At 42.3% G+C, this 22,476-nt stretch overlaps 1 protein-coding gene across 3 annotated transcripts in view; it reads left to right on the plus strand.

Annotated features, from left to right (window-relative positions):
• Nucleotides 1-2,637: 2,637 nt before the first annotated feature.
• Nucleotides 2,638-22,476, plus strand: part of NADSYN1 (NAD synthetase 1) — a 31,218-nt gene continuing 11,379 nt past the window's right edge. The window contains exons 1-16 of one of the 3 annotated variants that reach the window (XR_016440277.1): nt 2,638-2,824; nt 5,847-5,907; nt 6,382-6,498; nt 8,083-8,136; nt 8,543-8,632; nt 10,550-10,601; nt 11,203-11,291; nt 12,782-12,899; nt 14,682-14,813; nt 16,270-16,344; nt 16,547-16,671; nt 16,857-16,905; nt 18,371-18,473; nt 18,926-19,094; nt 19,471-19,606; nt 20,737-20,843. Coding sequence is in view for 2 of the 3 variants with exons in the window: in XM_090032881.1 (XP_089889007.1) it covers nt 2,740-2,824; nt 5,847-5,907; nt 6,382-6,498; nt 8,083-8,136; nt 8,543-8,632; nt 10,550-10,601; nt 11,203-11,291; nt 12,782-12,899; nt 14,682-14,813; nt 16,270-16,344; nt 16,547-16,671; nt 16,857-16,905; nt 18,371-18,473; nt 18,926-19,094; nt 19,471-19,606; nt 20,737-20,843 (1,562 nt within the window). In the remaining variant the exon portion in view is untranslated. The remainder of the gene's footprint in view (nt 2,825-5,846; nt 5,908-6,381; nt 6,499-8,082; nt 8,137-8,542; nt 8,633-10,549; nt 10,602-11,202; nt 11,292-12,781; nt 12,900-14,681; nt 14,814-16,269; nt 16,345-16,546; nt 16,672-16,856; nt 16,906-18,370; nt 18,474-18,925; nt 19,095-19,470; nt 19,607-20,736; nt 20,844-22,476) is intronic. The other 2 variants (XM_090032881.1, XM_090032882.1) reach the window with 2 other exon arrangements.

Here is a 22,476-nt window from a genome sequence, read left to right on the forward strand (position 1 = left end):
GCTTCGCTGAGTCAATTGCAAGCAGTGCGTAGAACTCAGTAATGTCTTGCTGGTTCATTCCCACGATCTCTGTGCAGATGAATGATCCTGCTGGATAACATTTGATTCAGGCTTGTTTAAACAGGTCCTCATAATCTAAAGACCCATCTACTCTGCGTGGAATAAAGATCTTCCTGACCTAAGCTCATGTTTACCACTGTTCCCAGTTTTCCACATCCAGCATGGGGTATGACAGCTGCCTGTTTCCTTCTGCCCAAGAAGTGGCTGCATTTCAAGTGGTGCTGCTTCAGTTTTGCCACATTTCATTATTTTATCACTGTGGATTTTTATGCCATACTTGATGCCATGTAGCCGTGCCCCACACAGACAACAGGTCGGAGTGGAAATAAAGGGTAAGTTATTTGCTCAAGGTCACACAGGAGGGAAGAGCAGTTTGAGCAGGACTGATTGCACTGATTGCAGTGTGTTAACTTTTGCAGCCCATGTGTTTGGTGTGAATAACCCAGGGCACTAGGTCAGAGAAGTTTCTGGAGGCCCATAGAAAAGAGATGGTCTCTTTAAGGGACAGCAGGGTGACTGCTCAGAATGCCCTTCTCTGTCTACATGACTTACAAATTATTTATAGATTTTGCTCTTAAGTCAATCACATTTTGTCTAATATAATATAATATAATATAATATAATATAATATAATATAATATAATATAATATAATATAATTAGATGGATAATAACTTTGCCAGACTTAGAATCCAACCAAAACCAGGGACTCAAGCACCTGGATGTTTTTTGGCCTTTTGAATCAACATACTTTTCTAAATCTGGAGTGTATAGTTCTGGATTATTTTTACTTGCTTTTACTACATTGTTTGAGTTCATAAGGCTCTAGTCAACCCTTCTACTGTGCAAAGCACTCACTGAATACAGTGGGAACTTTCTTTAGTATAGTACCATACCTAGACTCCTGGCAGCCTTGGGTGAACTTTTAGTATAAAGCCCCACTTTACCAGAGACAATGATAGTAATAATAATAAAAAAAACATTTTCAGGCCCCCTTTCTGTCTGGGCCCTGTGTGGCCACCCAGTTTGCCCATGCCTATGTCCAGGTCTGGCATAGTATAAAGTGAGTGGAAGGCACCAAACAGAAATCAATGTTGTATTATGTAAATGATGCATTATGCAAATACAGAGCTAGAAAAAAACCTTTACCTGGAGAGCTACATGCCTCTGTTAGACTCTTGTCAGTTAGACACAGCCCTTGCACAGGGTAAATTGGCCTTCTCAACCAAATGTTGCTACTACAGACACCATTTTCTCCCTATTAGGTCCATAGCTCATCTTCAGGATGAAACATCTGTGCCAAGAATATGGATGCTCCCTAACCCCCTCCCATCTGATTGTGGAGTTGACTGAGGTCTGCTTGTGGTTGGAAGTGTCAGATATTCTGCTTTTCAATGTAGCTACCTGCACGGAGATCATGGCAATGAGCCCTCAAGACATTACTGAATACTGGTATTACAGCTACAGGGAATTACATTTAAATTCAGTTTCACAAGTGAGTTCTTCCAGTTCTTCTAAAATGGGCCCTTCACCAACAACAAGCAAAAGGGGGCATAGGTAGGAAGGCACATGGAGGAGGAGAGGCAAGTACATTTTACTGGGCACAAATGTTTCTGGCCCTATTGCAATCCCTTCTTGAACATGCAGCTGAAGTTCTTTTCCCATATTCCCAAATCCTTACTCCAGGTTCCCAGTTCCTTTTCCACCGCTAATCTTTACACAATTAAAGGTTTAGTAATGAATTAGACATGCTGAAGGGTTAGAATGTCATCCAGAATGTCTATTTACTAACACACATGTAAAATATATCATGCATCAATCTCTGCTCCTGATTCAAGAGCTGGGATTAGGCTGGTATTATGGGGCAAAATCCTTTAATGAGCGGGTGGTAAAACAGGCTGTAAGTGTGCCACGTGGAGAGAGAGACACAATTCTAGGATCTGAACATCACTCCAACTGCAGCTCCTTGACAAGGCAAGAGATCTGGAGACTGACACTGGCCATATAATAGGAAAGGAAATAGTTGGAAATCAGGCGGAGAAGAGATGCCTGTAATAGGAAGGGAAACGGTAGAAGATGAGGCAGAAAGGAGATGCCTGCAATAGGAAGAGAATCAATGGAAAATGAGGCAGAAAGGCCTGTGGCAAAGCTATACCCCACTCCTAAGGAGGCAGAAGTGTTTCCACACACATCTCACGCGGTGTATGTAGGAAGCTCACGGGACCAGCCCAAGAGAGGGCAGAGGCAGGAAGGCAGTTCTCATGCCAAAAGAGCTCCAAGCCCAAGTGTGAACCCTAACAGAGCGGTTTCCTCGCGGGGAGCCTCTCCCTGCGCTCTGCCCGCGCAGATGGAGGTGTGGGGACAGCCCGACGGGGACACCACGGGCACAAGCCTCTCTGCTACACACAGGGCGGCCTGCAGCCTCCCCCTTGCCCCTGCCCCGCGATCTGCCAAGGCAAAAGCAGCCGCTGGAACCCACAGAGGCAACTCCGGCTCTACCACGTGTCTGGGCTCTATGACGTCACAGAGGCGACGACTTAGTGTTCCTTTTACTCCAGCGCTGTCGCTTCCTGCCGGCTCCGGAGGGAGGGGGAGGAGGAAGGAAAAGCCCCGGCCCGGGCCCGGAAGGTTTTGCGCGGCTTGGGTGGTGCTAGCAAGGCAGAGCCGGTCCGCAGGAGCCATGGGGAGGGCCGTGACAGTGGCCACCTGCGCCCTGAACCAGTGGGCTTTAGATTTCGATGGGAATTTGGAAAGGATTTTAAGAAGTAAGTGGCGAAGCGCTGGCAGCGGCGCCGCGGGACACCGCTTGGCTGGAAGGGAGGGACGTGCCAGGGCTGGAAGTGGCAGAGAGGCTTGCGCCCGCGGTGTCCCCACACCAGAGATGTGGGTTTCCCGGAAAAATAGATTGTGATCTGATGTAGCATGTTTATTTGACTTACTTTTTTTTTTAGTTTAAATATACCCCCCTGTTAATTTTATGTCTCATCAGCCACGAGTATTTGAACTGAAATATTTGATTAGGAAAAAAAATGAAATGCACTTAATGTGGTTGAAATGTTATAGTCAAACCAATTCAAGGCTTTACTGGAAAGAAATGATTTTTATTGGAGTACTTGTAAAAAAAATGTCAAGACAGTATGCAATAGCATGGATTTCCCTTGCATTGTTTGTTTAAACTTAAGAAAAAGCCAAAGGCACTGACAACTGTTGACACACTAATTTTAGCACATCCAAAGAACTGTGCATGATATGCCGTGCTTTGGTTTTGACTTGACCTGCACTGCGGATTAGGTGAATTCATAACTTGATTTTTGGTTTGGCTTATGATGTGAGTGTATTTACTCTCCTGTTTACAAATCAATAAAACATATATGTAGTCTGTCACACGCATCTTAGGGATAATCCGCGGAAAAACACGAATTACAACTTTGAAACTGCCAAGCTTGCCTAATATTGTATTGGCATCCATTCATTGTTACTAATGAATGTTATGAAACAATGGATTTTTAGAAATGGAAAATTTTCCCGCAGAAAAATAAAGCAAAAATTTCCACCCCACTTCTCTGCCCCACACCCTCTCCATCACTCCTATTCTCCCTCCACCACCAGTTGTCTCTGCAGCTCCAGCAGAGTGCAGGGGGAGGCTCCCAGCGGGGAAACCACTGCATTAGGGTTTACAAATCAGTAAAGCTCCAGAGCTTCCTTCCAGCCTTGGTGCTCTCTTGGCTTGATCTGCCTTCCTGCCTCTGCCCTCTTAGGCTGGTCCCCTGAACCTCCTATACCACGTGAGATGTGTGTGGAAACACCGCTGCCTCCTTAAGGGAGTAGCCTTGTTGCAGGCATCTCCTTTCTTCCTGATTTCTTAATGCATCACTTCTTTCCTGGAGATTAGGAGCTCTCTGCTTCTCTGTAGGCATGTTGATCATGAAGCCCTTCTTGAAAATGTAGCTATTTTCTCCAAATGGAAGGCAGCTCCTTTAAATAATTGTGACTTTCTGCATTCCTTTTATCCCTATGAGTTCTTCGCTTGCTTGCTTCTCCCAGCACTGCCTCCTCCCTCTCCCTAGCTTTAGGCTAAGTACAGACATTCAAAAAGCCAGAGCCTGAATTGATTCAGTCTTTGCAGATCAGTCTAACCTGCATAGATTTAACTGGCAAGCAAGTGAATATACATTCACTTTTGATGTTGGAAATGCAGCAACATCCCTGTAGTGGCTCAGGCTAGAAGTGGGGAGGGGGAGGAAGGCATTGGAGTGAGCCCTCTCTTCCCTTCAGGCTGGGGAAAAGGTGAGCTGTTGGGGGGGGGGGGGTGCCCAGGCCCCCTTGGGCTGCTATGACCGTGGAAGTGGGTGTCCACCCGGGCCGTACTGATAGATGCTGCCCATGCTGCCAAACTGTGGTTGGCTGCCAGGTGGGTGGATGACAGCAGCAGGGGGGAAGCCATAGGGGTAGCGCCTGATGCCTGGTACATGGGACCATACTGCAGTGCTGCTGGGTAGAGAAAGAATGAGTAGGACATGCCCAGCTTGGCACGTGGTGGTGAAGTGGACGCAGGTAATAGTGCCCAGGGGGTAAGTCTGCGCTGTGTGTGCTGCTGCCTGGGCCAGGGCTGGGCCGGGAGCTGCTCTCCAGCAGGTAGAAGGGGCTGCTGAGCAGGAGCTGCTCCCCCAGCTGCATTTTTGGGCCAGCTTGGCTCTGCCCCAGGCTAGTGCAAACACATTTGAGCCCCCTCCCCACCTCAGCCCAGCTTGGGTTTCTCTGGTCAGCAGGGCTCACTTCCAGGATAGAGCTGCCACTGCGATCCCTCTGTGCATGTCTCCACCCTAGGCTTGGGGCCATTTTGTTTCCCAACCAATTTGGCCTTTGCTCCTGAGGTGCCCCAAGCAAAACCCTGGCCTTTGCAGCTGGGAAAACACAGCAGGATCCCCCTCTGGCTGTGAGAGGAGCTCTGGGGGTCCCAGGTTGTGCCACAAGCAGGGGGGAAAAGCTGGGTGGATGCTGGGGTCCCTGCTGGTGGGAGTGGGGAGGCAGTGGGGTTTAATTCCCCTCTGCCTGAGCCTGCTGTCCCGTGCCCTTGCCCCCTCCACTCCAGTAGTGAAAAGTCAGACCGGGCTATATCCCCAGCCACATCCATCTCCCTTGTCAGCCAGCCATCACTGCTCCAGCTAGAAAGCAGGGGGGTGGGGCTTGCAAAGCATGCTGGGATTCTGGGGGACTGTGAGTTAACTTGAACCAGGAAGTGGGGCTGGGATAGAAGTTCCATAAACCAGTTACACCTAAGTCAGTTAAGTCTGATACTACATTCAACCAGGTTTATCTTAAACTAGTTTCAGCCATTTTGAAACTGGTTTATTCACATTGAACTTCTGTTCTGTTACAGGTTTAAACCAATTTCTGATCACTTAAACCAATTTATGTGCAACTTCTGTCCCTAGCCCTTCTGTTCAAATCATTCACTTGATTTTCTATGCTGTCCTGTCACAGCATTTCATGAAGTGACCTGGAGTTCATGAAAGATTGTGCTTATCTATTATCTTTCCTAGTTAGTCTACAAGGTGCATATCTACCCTGCCTTCTGTGGACATAAACTATGCCAAAAAGAATACTTAGACTACAAGGAACTTTGCCTTTGCTGGGTATTAGTATGACACTGGTGGAAACTGTTAAAACAGACTTTGGGGTTACATGTTTAAATAGAGGGATTCTCTGCATATTGAGATTTTTAGCTTGTTGTTTAATATATTTCCATGTAGAATGGACTCTGATTTCTAAAACCCCATTTTATAGGTATTGAAATTGCTAAGCACAAAGGAGCAAGATACAGACTGGGCCCAGAGCTTGAAATTTGGTGAGACCATCTTAATCACTGTATATCTGGTATTTCTCCAAGGGAGAAAGGGTATATACTGTTCATTTGCAGGGTAACTAAGCCATAATGACTGATCAAAATTAAATCCAAATGCATATTACTCTGTAGAATACTGTGTAAATTACATAAACTTGTGTATGAGAGCAAAAATATGATATTGATAGATTGGGGTGGGTTGAATGATTGGATTTTTGGCTTGCAAATGTGACTGGCACCAATTATTCAGTAAGTTATTACAGCTAAAATTCCAGATTGTTTGTTCTTTCCCTCCACTTATTTTTTGGGAGAGAACATTCCCAACACTGCTGTTATATCATTTCAGTTTATGACTTTACAGTTTGTGATATGGGTAATTTCAGATATGGAAAAGGTGGTTCGTGTCTTAAGTAGCTTTGGTTTGTGTCTACTACTGCTCTCATCTGAATTTGTTGCTTTGTATCTTTTTGTGTGCAGTGGTTATGGCTGTTCAGATCACTATTACGAGTCTGACACACACTTGCATTCATTTCAAGTTCTGGCAAAGCTTTTGGAATCTCCTGCTGCTCAAGACATTATCTGTGATGTGGGAATGTAAGTGCTATATAATTATGATGAAGGGGTAGCTGTTTAGGAAAAACATGATGGTGCTGTCCTGTCTGAATGGGCTTTGGTTAGAGAAGACTCTACATAAAACATTTACATGTTTTAATGATTTGGGAGTCTAAGTCTCATTGTCAAAAGAATATTACCTTGTGCAGTTAAAACACTGTTTTTCATAAGGTGAGCTGCCGAGGGAAAGTAAAATTGGAAGACCTGGGAATTCTAATTTAAAATACGAAATTATCTGGTTTATACCCAGAATAAAAAGGAGGCATATTTTTAATGGGTGATTTTGGCTTTTTTTTTAAAGAGAACAGTGTGAGAGGATTGCTTTGTAACCAGAATGTAGTACAGGCAGTCCTCAAGTTACAACGTTTCCCACTTACAACATTTATAAATTGACACCATTTCAACTTTGACATCAGTTTCGACTTTACAATGCTTGATCTGATGTGATGCCACACCAGCGAACAAGCTTGCTGTATTGCTCATCTCCCTGGAGAACATCTGTCCAAACTTCCTTGGAGACTTTCTTTAAGAAAGCAGATAAGACTCCAGAAAAACCTGCAGCCCAGACTCCTGAGAATACTCCAGCGAAGAGCCCTTCAAAAAGTCTGGCAGAGTCACCTCAAAGAAGTCCTTCCAAATCACTATGATGGCTATTTACAATAAAAATACATTAATGTAGCTATATTACTCGTCTATAATTGAGTACAATATTCTGGGTTATTGTTGGTGAAAATAGGATATTGGGCCTTGGTTCAGGACATTCCCCCATTTATAACATTGTTTCTTATGAGAAAATTGGTTCTGAGTTGCAAAGTTTTGACTTAAGATGTGGTTTTCAGGAACCAATTGTGTCGTAAGTCCGAGGACTGCCTGTACTGGCAGTATAGGGTATACTACTTGATCTTATGCATGCTTCTTTATTTCAGTTTACCCAGCTGTTTGAAAGAGCTTAAAACATCCCTCAGGAATATATTCCAGATCAATTTCTAAAAGATATTGAGTTAAATAATCCTACTAGCTATTGCTGAGCAGGCAGCCTTAGTTTGATAATGGTGAATATGCTGCAAATTATCTATATACTGCTACTCAGATTTACTGTAGTAGAATAAGGGGGGTCTAAATCGCTTCAGTGAAAAGAAATATGTACAACTTTTCTGCCTACATTGCTGATTTAGCTGATGGTGTCAGGCACAATCAAGTTTGACTGAAGAGGCTATAAAACAGCATATACCTATTTACGTTTTATAAAGCTAAAATGATTCAGTAGTAAATGCAGGCAAAACTGATTCAGTCACTGATATATTTTTTTTTTTTGGTAAACTACTTTTTTTTTTTAATTACAACTGTGGGAGAGAATCTTGACCCTAAAGCCTGTCAAATTGTTTTAGGTAATCTGTCTAGGAAATCTGCACAAAAGTATGAGAGTTGATCTTAGCCAAATGGCTGAGATCTAATGCCAGTCCAATGTAATATGGTAGACATTTTGATGAGCATATTTCATTAATTAGCTTGTTTGTTTTCTTTTCTGAATTTAGCTGTTGATAACTCTGATTGTTATTTTTACAGGCCAATTATGCACAGAAATATTCGCTACAGTTGTAGAGTGATCTTCTTAAACAAGTATGTATTTCTTAGCAACATAATACCATTTTACTCACAGAGAACATGATTTCTTGATGTATAATTTTCAGTAGAAAAAATGAATGATTCTGCAACATCTTTTGTTTAAAAATGGTAGTTCAAATAGCAAGTTAAGTTAGTGGCAATGTATTATTATGATTTTTACAATGGCATTAAAAAATAAAAAATTACCACTGGTGTGTGCAAGGTTGGTAAAAGCAAACAGAAAAACTGAAGTAGTTGGACTATGCAAAGGAAAACTGACATATAAATTGCTATTAAATACACAGTGTAATACTCACACACATGCACAAAATGGAAACTTGGCATTTCTCAATGCTGCTCTTTGTTTCTGCGGCAGTGTAAGATTATTGCCCCATGCTCTGTTTGCTTTGGTTCTTTTAAGGAAGATTCTTTTGATCAGACCAAAGATGATCTTGGCTAATGCAGGAAACTACAGGGAACTTCGGTGGTTTACCCCATGGAGCAGAGCCCGGTAAGCTGTGGATAAGATGAGATTTGCCTAAGTGGGTTGATTTGCCATTACAGCCATGGACATTTCATTAACAGTTAGTTTAGATGTCACTTCAGTAGCACGAGAAGTTTATTTAAGCCACCTTAAATGAAGTTCAGTTAGAAAGCTCTTCAGTTAGGCTGGGCATTGTACCATGTATATTTGATCATGAATTGAATCCTTAGAGGAAAGATGCTGATGACATTGAGGTTCTGTCCTCCTTCCTTCTTCTCCCTCCTCAGTTCCCACAGAGTAGAAATGAGGACTGCAAGCTAGTCAGCAATAAGCAGCACCTAGGAAGTCTTCACCAGGCAATTCAGACACTGAGAAGAAAAATTCTCTTGGTGGTGGTTTTGTTTGTATGAATGGGAAAATGCAGTGTGTGATCTATGAAATTCTGGGTGGCTGTTTTGAAGTCATCTGGGTTAAGAAGCTTAATACAAACAGACACTTATAGAAACATCTCGCTAGAAAGCCACAGCCAGAGTCATTCTTGTTCATGGGATGATTGAGTACCGTCTCATGTTTGCTTTCAGCACCAAATATATTTGTTTTCCTCAGTCATTCTACTTAACAAGACATGTAAAATCTAAAAAGAAGACAATGTAAAACCTTCTGGAGTCATGGCATTCCATCCACCGGAGCAGTTAGGAAAATCGCCCTTCTCTGTAGTGACTTTTAGTTTACAATTATATCATTGTGAGCTGCAAATAGCATTTCCAAATATGAAGCACATCAAAGGAACCACAGGAAAATCCCCATGCAGTTTATTTTAGTTTATATCACTCACAGCAGAAGCTTTTTTTTAATACTGTCACTGATGCCACTACAGATGAGCTAAATCACAAGTCAGCCGGAAATCCTTGCTCCCTTCTTGAGGAAGGCTCTTCCATAAACTTAAAGTGAAGATACCAAGCTAGAGGTGGTATTTGGGGCCTGTAAAAGAGCTGGAACCCTTTCAGTCCTGCACCACATGGATAGGCCTCTGCTCTGGCAATGTTGTTTCAGTTAACTGTATTTTCTTCCCTTATATTCCTTGCAATCTCCCAGTAGATCACTTTGATCACACCAAATTGACATGCTGTTCTTAAGATATGACATACATTAAACTTAGTACTTACTGAGTATTGTTTTGTTTTTGCTAAAGGAGTGAGCAGAGGTGACTGTCAGTCCTTGATTCCTAGATGGGGAAAAACCCAGTTTATAGTATTTTGGCTAATGTATGCAGCCAGGAGGAAGGAGACTTGTAAACTTGGCGCACAGCCTGTTAGGTTAATGCTTAGAAAAATTATTTCCTTTCTGCCACTAGAAAGGAGGCACATTAGCATCCCTTTGTCTACTGCTAGCTTGTATAATCAACTCTATGAATGCTCATGTGTATATCCCCAGAAATGCAATAAAACATTCTGCCTTAAGAGAGTTTTTGGTTGTTGCTGTTCATATAGGACCCATAGATTTGGCACAAGAATTATCAGTTTTCCCCACACCCAACAATTTGTGGATAAAAGAAACAGCCCTTAGGAAGGGAAGCTGGCTGTGTTTGCAGAGTTGCAAAGCTGTAAACTGAATTTAGAACAGCGAGAACTCAGCTGAGACCCCCCACATTTCCAACATTTTCTAAACTGTTTAGCCTGAAGTTCTCCATTGTGGTTAAGGCACTTATTCTGAAGAAAATGGGATTGTTCTTATTTTATGGTTTTGAAAACGTGTATCATTAGTCTTGTAGCAAATGTGAAGGTCTAATTCTTTACCTTCAGGGCCAAATTCATCCCATGAAAGCACATCAAGATGCTTTAGCTAACATTGGCATGCATTAGAAACAACCACAGGTGAACAGTAGCTATAAAGCAAAGCTCTGAATTTGTTTCTAGACACTGATAATCTGTGTGATTGTTTTAGGCATGTGGAAGAATATTTTCTTCCCCGCATGATACAGGAGGTTACAGGACAGGTGAGTGGAATGAATAAATGTTTTCCAACTACATTTTAGTATCAACTAGATTCAAAATTTAAACAACAGAAAGTTACAAGGCCAAACTCTGCAGTTGATCACAACAGAATATATTCAGTTGTTTCAGTGGAATTTCCCAGTTACTGTTGTAAGATCATACTTTAGCCTCAAATGTTGACTTAAATGTTAATGTTATTCAGCAAGGTAGGAGCCAGCATTTACCCAACAGAGATTTGTCTGTCAAGAGCTTACAAATCGTATTGAATTGCACATTATATAAAGATTTTTCTCTGTTTGTATGATTGATGCAGAAATCTGGCATGCAGAGATTTCATGTTACAGCTTGAAATGCTCTGTCTTGGTCTAAATAGAGAGCTGTGAACTGTTGCCATAACTCCATATGAAGTCGAAGGGTGGCCATTAGCCACAGCAACTTTTGTTTTGTAGGATGTTGAGTCAAGAGAGGTGGGTCTGGAATAAAATCTTGGATCTAAATATAGCTGAAATTCTGGGTCATTTATAATCTGAAATAGATTTTGTGTCTTAGGTCTAACTCTAAGTAAAACCATGACACACACACACATCTTGTTCTTTATTTCAGGAAACTGTTCCTTTTGGTGATGCAGTGCTGGCTACCAAAGATACCTGTCTAGGGACTGAAATATGTGAAGAATTGTGGGCCCCAAGTAGGTAAGACAAAGGGAAAGATGGAAAGTAGGATAAAGTATACCTTAAATCTGCCAAAAGGAGAGCTGCAGAATTTTACCTTCCCAATGACACTTTTTTCAGATGCATTGTTACATTAGCTCAGATGGAATAGTTCAAACTAATTCACCCTGTCTATCTGGGTGATGTTTGTAAACGGTCTAATGTAACAGGTTGAATTGGACTCATTACCTTGAATAACCTAGAGCACAGACTTCTTTATAAGTGTATCCCTAACTCTTTACCTTAGGTGCTCTTTGTTTTTAACCATCAGCCTGATACTTTTTTAAAGGAGTATCATGAATATCAGAAGCTGAATATCATGTGGGAAAAATAAATTTTGTTGCCTGTTATATACTCTAGAATTATACTTGTTTTTTGTCTGAAGTTTTTTAATTACTTTAAAAAGATATGTTTTGGATAAAGGTAAGTGTTGGACAGCTTCCCTCCTCCCCTCTCCAACCAGGATCATCTTACTTTTTGCTTCGCTATGGGTCTCTCTATATGAGACTTGTACTGCGGAGTAGACTGATTGGTTCCTCAGTAAACATCTTGCGTCAACACATGCAGCCCTATTAGGCTGCAGGAAGCTAAACTCTGCAGTGGTTTAATTTCTGCAGAGTTTTTTGTGCAGAGAAGCGCACATGTGGATGCTGATCTGGCTGATTGATGCACAAGGATGATTCAGTGTGGGGGCTGTCTGCTGGCTAGCCCCTCACGGGAGAACCCTCATGCCCCAGCCAGCCCCTCTGTAGCATGTAGAGCCAGGTTGGACCCCCTGAGCCCCCTGCCAGCTGGGGCTGCTCCAACCCAACTCAGCATGCTGTGGTCCTGGGTGTATGTTCAAATGGTGCATCCGGAAGCAATAAACATGTAAATGTGCCCATGATAAGATATTCAGACCTATGAACAGATGATTCCCTTTTAAGAGGATAGCTTTCCATTGCCTGTGGGAAGAAGGTGAGCAAAACCCCTTCTTTCCTGTAGGAAATGGTATCCATCCTGACAACAGAAAAAAAGCAATGCAGGAATACAGAGGATGTATTAACAAATGCTTGCATTGGTTGACCTAACCATGATGTATATTTAAACTGGCAGTTTTTTGTAGGCAAGGAAATGTTGCTAGTGTTCACTAATTTTAAGTGGTACATGAATAGGAATTTCTGTAAATCACACTGGAAGTGCTCCCCACAGGAGCGCCTTTTAATAGTTTTCATTTTGTTGCTTGGCCGTGGTTCCCCCACTGCTCCTGTTTGGTGGAAGGGCCCTGCTGATTTCTAGGGAAGCAAAAATCCTGGCATAGTTAGGCTTCTCTGCTGAGCAGGGGTTTGAGGGAGGATGGGACAAGCAGCGAAATAAAAAACATTAAAGGACCCACTGTGGGGGGGCACTTCTGCTGCGGTTTATGGAGATAATATATATGTTTCATTTGTGGCATTGCCTACTAAGTACTGTTCTGCCTTTCATTTTGGCAGCCCCCATATTGAAATGGGACTTGACGGAGTGGAGATCTTCACTAACTCATCTGGGAGTCACCATGTTCTGCAGAAAGCCTACATCCGGGTTGATTTGGTAAACTCTGCAACAGCAAAGGTATCTTCTAAAAGACTAACTTTTATTTCCTCGCTTTATGCATCTCATTTTTCAGAGGAGTCTTCTTTCCTCGACAGGGCATATTGTCTCCTTGTGGCAGTAATTAGGGTTGGTGGCACTTGTATGTTAAACCTGTTATTAATAAGGGAGAGTTAAAAACCTGATTTTATCTGATGATTGTTAATGTTAAGAGTTCTGAAAAATTGATGCCTCTCAATCCTCTATATTTAGGACTATTTTATTAAAAAAGAAATCACACTGTAATGGTAAATGGACAAAACCAATCCACTGAAATCATGAAAAGTTGTACCCAGAGAGAAATAACAATAAACTGTAAGCAAGTGCAGGTATGAAGACGGTATATGTATTCTGTACATAGCATAGGTTGCTGGTAGCTGTAGTTGCTCTATGTATAATTCCCCATAAGTTCTTATATAAGACCAGTCCTTCTCAATGTGCTCTCCATAATACAGTGGCAGTACACTACCCAGCCATAATCCACCGAGCAGAAGGTATAGGTTTTCTAGCATATACAGGGTATGTTTACATGAGAGGCTTTACTGCACAGTTAGACTAATCTAAATTAGTAAATTAGGCTAATGTGTGGTTTCCTAATACCAAGAAATACGGGTACTAGAGTAAATGCTCAGTAGCACATGTGTAGACAGCAAATTGCTCCCAGTCAGCCAGACAGCACGGGGTGGATGGGAACCATGTTTGGCGTGGGGCTGCCCCAGAAGTGGAAGAGCTCCCTCACTCCCCCCAAGCCCAGGCCTGACCCCCATGCTCTCTGCCAGCCCAGGGCACCCAAGGGAGCCTGCATCCCCTCTGACTGCTGCAGTGTGGCAGAGCAGGAGTAGCTGGAGTAGCTCTGCACTGAACTCTTCCGGTCGGGAGCAAATGTACTCCTGACAGGAGCACGTGTAGAAGCATTCCCAGCCACATATTAATGTGCCTTAAGTTACTGCACAATAACTTTAATGCTCATTAATTGCACATGTAGACACACCCACAGAAACATAGACAAGCTTCTGTGGCTTCTTTGCCTGTCTCTCAGTTCACATAATCATTTTAACATTCTAACAATAATTATCAGTAAGAGAATTTACATCCTGATATGCACTCAAACCTGCAGTTTTTTCCTAAAAGATTACTCAATCCTTTTCTTTCTCAGAGTTTTATAACTTGGCAATGGAAGTTTATAACCTGGCAGTAGAGATCAGCAAGGAGATTTTATTTTTCCTAAAGAAAAAAGCATATAGCATTTTTTCATTTAAAATTCAGCTTAGTTTAAAAAGAAACAATATATTTAGATATTAGGTCATAATAATGAAAGTTAAAGCAAGCCATTGTATGGTAAACTGAACCATGAGAAATGATGTGTATGTGTGTGACTGTCTCCTAATGATTTACCATGCTTTGATTGTGGTTAGTCACATCTGCTTACTTTTTTTGTCAACAAATCCAAAGTGTAGATCTCTACCACCTGAAGTCAAAAAACTACTCTTCATTAGCTGGTAGCAATAGAAGGCTCTTGCTTTTTATATGTAACAGCTGCTAGGGAAGTTATTGTCCATTTTTTGTTTCTGAAGTATCCATAGGGAGCCGAGAGTTGAGAGCTTTTCAAGTGACCATTTATTCTGTCTTTAAACTGCTCAAAGTCCAAAGATGGAGAGTGGTTGCAGGAATAAAGGGTAGAAAATAGCATTTTGCCATTTTAGCATTCATTTGTTTTCAAATGGTTATATTTAGGAAACCAACTTAATACATTTTTCTTCCTAGAATGGTGGTATTTATATTTTAGCCAATCAAAAAGGCTGTGACGGTGATCGTTTGTACTATGATGGTTGTGCCATGATTTCTGTGAACGGACATACTGTTGCTCAAGGATCCCAGTTTTCTCTGGATGATGTGGTAATTCATTTTGAATTAATTATGCTATAAGATTCCTTTTACTCATTGGTCTCTCATCTGTGCATCACCTTTATTTTCTTATCTTGCTTGTAGTTAGCTGGGTTCTGTTTGAATGGAGGTTTTTCAGAAATTTTCCCACTGTGGTCCAGGCTTAATTCCATTGGTGCTAGACAGGCAAGAAGCCCTAGTGTACACCAGGCACGCATGCTTTCACCAGGTTGTGCAAATCTTCTTAGAAACCTGGATGGTACCATAGTAAAATTGTTCTTGCCCAGTCTACACTGGCACTATTGCCAACCCTGGTAGAGGTACAACATGAGGAGAGTTTTTAAGAATCTCCATACAGACTAGGCCTGCCTGTTTAGAAATTAGTGGGTGCATCTGCATGTGAAATCAAGGCGAAGTAATAAACTCTGGAGCAGTTTCAGCCAGGGGCAACTGCAGCAACTATATGTGTGCCTGGGACAGCAGCACTTTGAGCTGGGGTGGAGCAGCCCCAGGCTGGCAGGAGGCTCTGGGGGTCAGCCGCAGGCTCTGGGTGGTGGCATCATGCATCGGCGGGGCTGGCTGGGGCATGAGGGTCAGGCAACAGTCTGGTCCCTGGCTGGCTAGGGTGACCAGGCACAATATATGCCCAGTGCGTTTGATCACTTGTAATGACTTTGCCTCAAGATAGTACTATCTCAGACAGTACTATTTTATGCTGAAGTTAATTAGTTTATGGCACCCTAATACCGGCACGTGTAGACTGTGACACTACTGTGGAGCTAATTTGTCTACTCTGCAGTAAAACACGTGTAGATGCACCCAGTATGATTAGGAGGAGGCTCTGTTAACTTATGTGTTTATTGTAAGCAGTTGGATGTAAACAAGTACAGTGTTTTGAAGCGCTATTAACTTTACCTACCCAGAGATTGCAAGATAGTTTGTAGTTAGCACAGGGCTGTTCAGCTGGCATTCCAGGAGCTGCATGTGGCTTGTGATGGGGTAAATTGCAACTCTTGGGCTCCCCTCCATCGCCTGGCTTCTGTGTTCTGCGCTTACCCCCGGTGTCATTGAAGTGCAGCATAGATGTGAGCTGCAGCAGGGTGATGTGTGTGCATGGTGCAACTGGGGGGAAATCCATGTAGCCTGGGGGCCTGTGACCCTCACTAGTGCACTGCATGGAGCAGGTGGACCCTAGTAGTGCAGCCTGCTTTGTGTGTGGCCCCTGGTTGCTTAAAAGTTGGACAGCCCTAGTTTAGCCTATTTAGTGGACTAAGTCAGTTCCTCTTACTTGATTCACAGAAGTAATTCTGTTGGTCACTGGGATTACCCATGTGAGTTTAGTCCTTACACTAGAAAAGACCGCCTATCTATTTTCTAAACATTTTTATATTGTATCTTGAATGGGCTTGGAAAGCCTTTGCATGTATGTTCGAAGAATATTCATCTAATCTTCAATGGCTTTCCTTAGGAAGTTGTGGTTGCCACATTGGACTTGGAAGACGTTCGAACTTATAGGGCAGAAATTTCATCTCGTAATCTCCTGGTAAGCATTTTTTTACATAATTATTTACTACTTCAGTTCTCTGATAAATTTCAGTAATCACTCAGCCAAAAAAACCTTTTGATACAAAGAAAGACTAACAAATGCCTGATTTCTACTAAGAATTATTTGTGAACCTGTAATGGATTAAGAGACAAATGAAATATTAAAACTGATGTCTTCCCATTTTTTTTCTATTAATAAGGGAAGTAAAGTGAATCCATATCCCAGAGTAAAGGTGAATTTTGCACTGTCATGTTCTGATGAGATATATGTATCTACAAGCGAGCCAATCCAGTGGAGATATCATAGTCCTGAGGAAGAAATTTGGTAAGTACAAAAAGAATCAGATATACTTAAATTAAAAAAAAATGGAGGCTAAAATATTTTCTTATTGCATGTATAGCCCAAATGGGGAAATACCTAGTCAAAGGAGATAAGGTCAAATTCATATTTAATAAACAATCTTTACTTATCCTGTAATTGTCTTGGGATATATATTCTGTTTCTTTCAGCCTTGGCCCTGCATGTTGGCTTTGGGACTATTTAAGACGCAGTAAACAGGTAGGAGCTCTTTCCATCTTTGTCTTGCTGTGCCTTAAATAGGACTGTAAACATCAGTCTTTCTAGGTCTGGGAGGACAGTACTTCCAGGAGGCTTTTTACTGGTATCTTTGATTCAAGCTTAAAGCACATATCTAAGCTGTGACATAGGCTGCTGGTAGATGTTCAGTTAAAGTTGTGATGGAATCTGATCTGTGATCCAGGGCTTCTGCCATGCTGCAGGTTTATGACAGGAGGCACAAGTGTGGGATTGAGGATCAGATCCCAATCATGCCATTCTGCTGGTACAGGGGGAGCCCAGGATCATGATCCCGGGCTCCCTCTGCACTGGAAAGTAACAAGCCAGTCAGCTGATCAGCACGATTGAGAAGCATGTAGGAGCCCTTGGATTGGCTGCCACTCCCAGCCTCATGGGTGCACCAGGGCCCTTGACTCTAGTGTGCCCCTGAGGCTGGGAGCCCTGATCAGCTGATAGACCTGGTCACACATGCAGTGGGAACCAGCCAAAAGTTATAACACATATTTTGTGTAATAACTTTGTGCTTCTTTGCCTGTCTTATCCTGCCGTTAATTGCATGAATGTGTGGCTGAGTTACTACTAAAGATGTGATTAATTGGTTAATCGCATTTGAGGTGTACCATCTGCCAGGGGCCTTAGTATATTCAGATCACTTTATAAGCACTCAACCTGCTTCCTTTGAAATTGGGAGCAGGACTCCTATTGTCAGAGGGGATCTCTTTCTTTTTGACACAAACTGACATTTCAATTTTCTACATGCTCCTCCTTTTTCAAACTAACCTCCCCACCCTCAGTTAATTAATTGCACCTGCAATATTTAACCATTGATAGTGCAAGAAAATTGTTCCCTTACTACTGAGACAACCTATAGAGACTAATTAAAAAGTAGTGGTCAAAAAACATGCCACCAAATAGAGAGAAATTAGAACTGAAGTAAGAGGCTTTTGCTCTTCCTACCCTTTGCTGAGAAATGACGACACCTTTTACTTTTTTGAAAGCCTTTTAAAATAGGTGGACAAAAGTCAAGAGGCGCATAGAAGTAGTTTGTTCCCTGAGGTGGTATTTGAAATAAGTAGAGGATGACTACAGGCAGTGATCCCGTTACATATTACATGGTATCTAGGTTGCAGAATCGTGTTCTTCATTAGCTGCTGTATGCCTCCCCAGGGCTGCTAACTAGTAAGCTAAATGTTTTGAACTGGCACTTTACATAGGTAGTCTGTCCACATTGATGATGGTTAGAACTGTTTAGCTAGGTCTGTTTTTTCCATATAAGTATTACTGGAGTTCCAGAATGGAGCGTTCTGGAGCATTACCAGAATGCACCGGAGTATACGTAATTCATTTAAGGAAGGGTCTTGCGAGTGGATGTAAAATTTTGCTGTAGATAAAATATATTTTTATTGTAGTGCTTTTTTACAACTTTTCCCATTGCTTGCTGTTTAAGGCAGGATTTCTCCTGCCACTTAGTGGTGGAACTGACAGCTCTGCTACAGCCTGCATTGTATACTCCATGTGTCATCAGGTTTGCCTTGCAGTAAAGAATGGAAGTAAGTAGACTTCTGTGAATAACTTCTCTTGCTTTAATAGAGATAGATTAATGCTAGCTGCATGTTCAGAACATACGGTGTAACATAGAGGTTAGATGTTTATATATTAAATTAAGGTCTAACATACATGTATCAAAAGACTTATGGCACCTAATTCCCATAGGACCCTTAAAAATCCCAGTTAAAATGCAAATCCAAATTTAACTTGGCAGATTTAAATTCATGGTAGCAGTTAGGGTCATGATAGAAGTAAAGGTTGGCTGTGAAATTTATGGCTGTAGATTCTGCTTCAGAGTATCCAAAAATTGGGATGTTTGGATCTGATGTTTAGATTATTATGAGAGAGTTTGTTCGCCCAAAGTGAAATTCAACCCCAAGATAGTAATGGTTAATTACTTAGTAGTAAGGCAAGAAATCCTTGAAAGTTTAGCTTCTGTGTCATTTGCCTTCAGATCAAGGTGTGCTGACTGATGTGCGTAAGATAGTGAATGAAGATACCTATACACCTGAAGTTCCCCAAGAATTCTGCAGACGTATCTTTACTACATGCTATATGGCTAGTGAGAACTCCTCCCAGGATACACGCGACAGGGCCAAATTTCTGGCTGAACAAATAGGCAGGTATAGAATAAGAAATGCTTGGTTAAGATTTTGTGTACACTTTTAGGTTTCCCAAAAGATAAATATGTAAGAGAAATGTGCAGAATGTGGGAAGTAACCCTGAGGCCTATGTACATATGAATAGTGGTGGGTGGCACATCAGAAACATTGGGGGAAGAATAGGGAAATTAGGAAATAGAAAGCTTCCCCAGGCTCCCCAAGTCTGAGATCAGATAAGTGGCAGATTTAATGCCTTACTCCTGTGTCCTTTGATGTAAATGCTAGAGAACTGAGTGTTTAGTTTCTCTTGCAAGCAAAAGCTAAAATTATGTTTATACCATACTGCTTAGTCATAACACATGCAAGTTAGATTGCTTCTGCTTCTGTTTTTCCTCAGCTATCACATAAATCTAAACATAGATGTGGCAGTGAAAGCCGTTGTAGGGATTTTCAGCATTGTGATGGGCAAATCTCCTCAGTTTCGTGTTTCTGGAGGAAGCAGCAGAGAAAATTTGGCGTTACAAAATGTGCAGGTGTGTTCCGGGTAGGCTACAAATAACACATGGAGATTTAGTGATAGTGGGTTGCAATATTTGCTAATTGCCTTGAGCAACTTGAGTGTAAGTACAGCCTAATTCTGAAGCACACTGACTCAGAAGAAACCCAGTGTTACAAAGGGTTTCTGTGGTGTTTTCAGAACCTATCTGGAGTGGATGAGAGAAGAGCTATAAGAGTAAATTGTTGGTGCATGTCTCTCACTGTTTTGATGCCATTTAGCAAGTGTCCCAGTGCAGAGGCTACTCTGCCACCAAAGACTCCTCCGCTTCTACATGTGTGCTTTAATGAGCATTAAAGCATCACTTAAAAAAACTTGGGCATTTTTACATGCGCTCTGGGATGTGGCAACGGGTGCTTTAATTCATTAAAAGCACCCATGCATTGTGTATCAGTGTCCCCATGCATTCCTGCTCTGAAAAAATGGAAGCAGGTCGCTCTGAGTTAAAGCTCATTAAAAATGTTTTATTTCAGAGCACCCCGCTGCCATTTTTTCAGCACAGGGATGCTAATGCACGTGATGCTGAAGGCTGCCAGAGGGTGTCAATTTCCATGCTCCAGCAGACTCAATTAATTGATTAATTGAGTCTGCTCTGACGCGCTGGATTTCCAGAGCATTGGAGCAGGCTCCCTGCATGTCTAGGAGCCCCATGCTTTTACTTAATGCACATTTAAGTAGACCAGTGCATATTAAGCATCGCTTAAAAAGCATGCTCTTTAGTTAATGCACATTAAGCCAGGCTAATGTGCATTTTCCTAGCATCTCACAATGGAGGTACTAGATTTAATGTGCATTAACTAAAGTGCATTAATGCACTTGTAGATGTGCCCACTTGTCACCAATAAAGGGCACAGTAGGATGCTTACTGTGCCCACGCTTGGGCTTCTCACAAGTCACAACTGAAATGCAATGCGAGAGAGGAAGCTTGTATAACACTCATCTACATTAGTGTTCTTGATTTTTCAAAAGATATTGTTAAGGTTGCTAAGCTTACCTTTTCCCAGGCAATACAAGAAATCATTGATTAATTTAACTTCTATTTCTGTTTCATGAAGGACAAAGTAGTTTGTCTTGTAAATCTGCCTTGTTTCTCAATTTGCTTTGTAGGCTAGATTAAGAATGGTGCTTGCCTACCTATTTGCTCAGCTGAGTCTTTGGGCCCGTGGAATGCCTGGGGGACTTCTCGTGCTTGGATCAGCCAATGTGGATGAAAGGTAAGCATAGACTAGAAATCCCTTAATGAGTGAATAGGGAGTGACATTCACTGTGGCTTTATATAAGTCTGCCAAATGTCAGTATAATTCAGTGATCCAGGAAAGATAATGATCTAAAAATAAAATGGGAGAACTGGAATCAATGAAAACACATGAATCAAAAGGAACAGGATAATTCTTACACATTTTCCAGATGCTTATTAGGAAATTGGGGTTGTAACTAAATAGAAGAGCAGATGTTCTTTCCTCGAGAAAGGTGATCTGTACAGTAAATCGGAAGTGAAAAGTAAACAAGTATTTTGTGTGTTTGCAATTATTCTGTTGGGTATCAAACTACAAACTGCAACATGTTTAAAAGATCAGAACTAAGCTTAGTAGCTTTGAACTCCTGCATGTTGGACCATCTCAAAGAAAAGGGTAATCCATGATTGGTGGGGCCTGGGAAGGTAAGATTTTATTTCTTTCTTGGGTGACTGAGTTAGTATTTAAGTAATTTTTGCATCAAAACCCCCACCTTAGCCTGGCTAGTGGTGGCACTATGATTAGCTTTACAGTGTGTATATGTTCAAATTGCAAATGGGAGAGTTGGTACTGAATGGCAGTTGTTTTCATGTGGTACCTGAAGGTCCCAAGTAGAATTAGGATCATCTGAGGCTGATCTTGGCAGAAAGATGCAGTGCACTGCAGAGGGGTATGTTGTACCTGAAAGACTGTTTAACATCTATCCCAACTATACAGTTGTTTCAACAAAAGGTATTACCAAAACAAAAAAAACCCCTTACTTTTTGCATACTTCCAGGACTCCAGAGCCTTGTTTCAGTGTCTAGGACTATCTGTATTTCCACAGAGTTGCCTATAATGCTTCTTATTCCACAGCCAGAAGTGTCACAGCTCTAACTGAGCTTCCTGTTCTGGACACTTAAAAGGCTCCTGTGTTTGGGTCCCATTTTGCAGTTCCTGTATGCCCTTAACAGTCCTGCACTGTCTCTTAGTTTGGTTCCTCTGGGCACAGGCTTTTCACCTGCTTCCCTTCATGGAATGGGACCCCACAGCTGTAGGCCTTCAGAAGAGCGGATTCCAGAGCACCCTGTTATAGGGATGCTCAACCTCCAGTTCGCGAGCCAAATGTGGCCTACCGAGGCTTGGAATCTAGCTCACGGAGCTCCCCAAAGGTAGGGAAACTTGGTGGCTAGGGAGCAGTGGCAGTTAATATTGCTACCCCTCCATACTGCCCAAATCCCAAGCCCTGTACCAAGGGTTGAAGCTGGGCCCTCATCTCCTCCCCAGCTAGATTGGGGTCGGGGCATGCCCCCTTCCCCCTTGTAGCTGGTTCAGGGCTGAGCCATGCCCCTTTCTCCCCACTTCTTCCTGTAGGGCCAGGTCATGCCTCTACCCCCGGCATGGCTCATTCAGGGCAGGATGTTGTCCCATCCCCTGTAGGGCAGTGCTACGCCCCATTTCCTCTCACCTGGCCAGAGTCAGGCTATGCCCCCTCCCACCAAGGAGCTGGATGGGGGCTAAGACATGCTTTCTTTTCCACCGAGCCAGGTTGTGGCTGGGCCAAGCCCCCTTCCCTTGCATGGCTGCTCCCTTGCCCACTCTGTGTGGTAGGATGGGGCCCTGTCGTGTCTGC

This window comes from Crocodylus siamensis, chromosome 2, assembly GCF_052110815.1.
Source record: "Crocodylus siamensis isolate JL-2025a chromosome 2, ASM5211081v1, whole genome shotgun sequence".
Lineage (NCBI taxonomy): Eukaryota > Metazoa > Chordata > Crocodylia > Crocodylidae > Crocodylus > Crocodylus siamensis.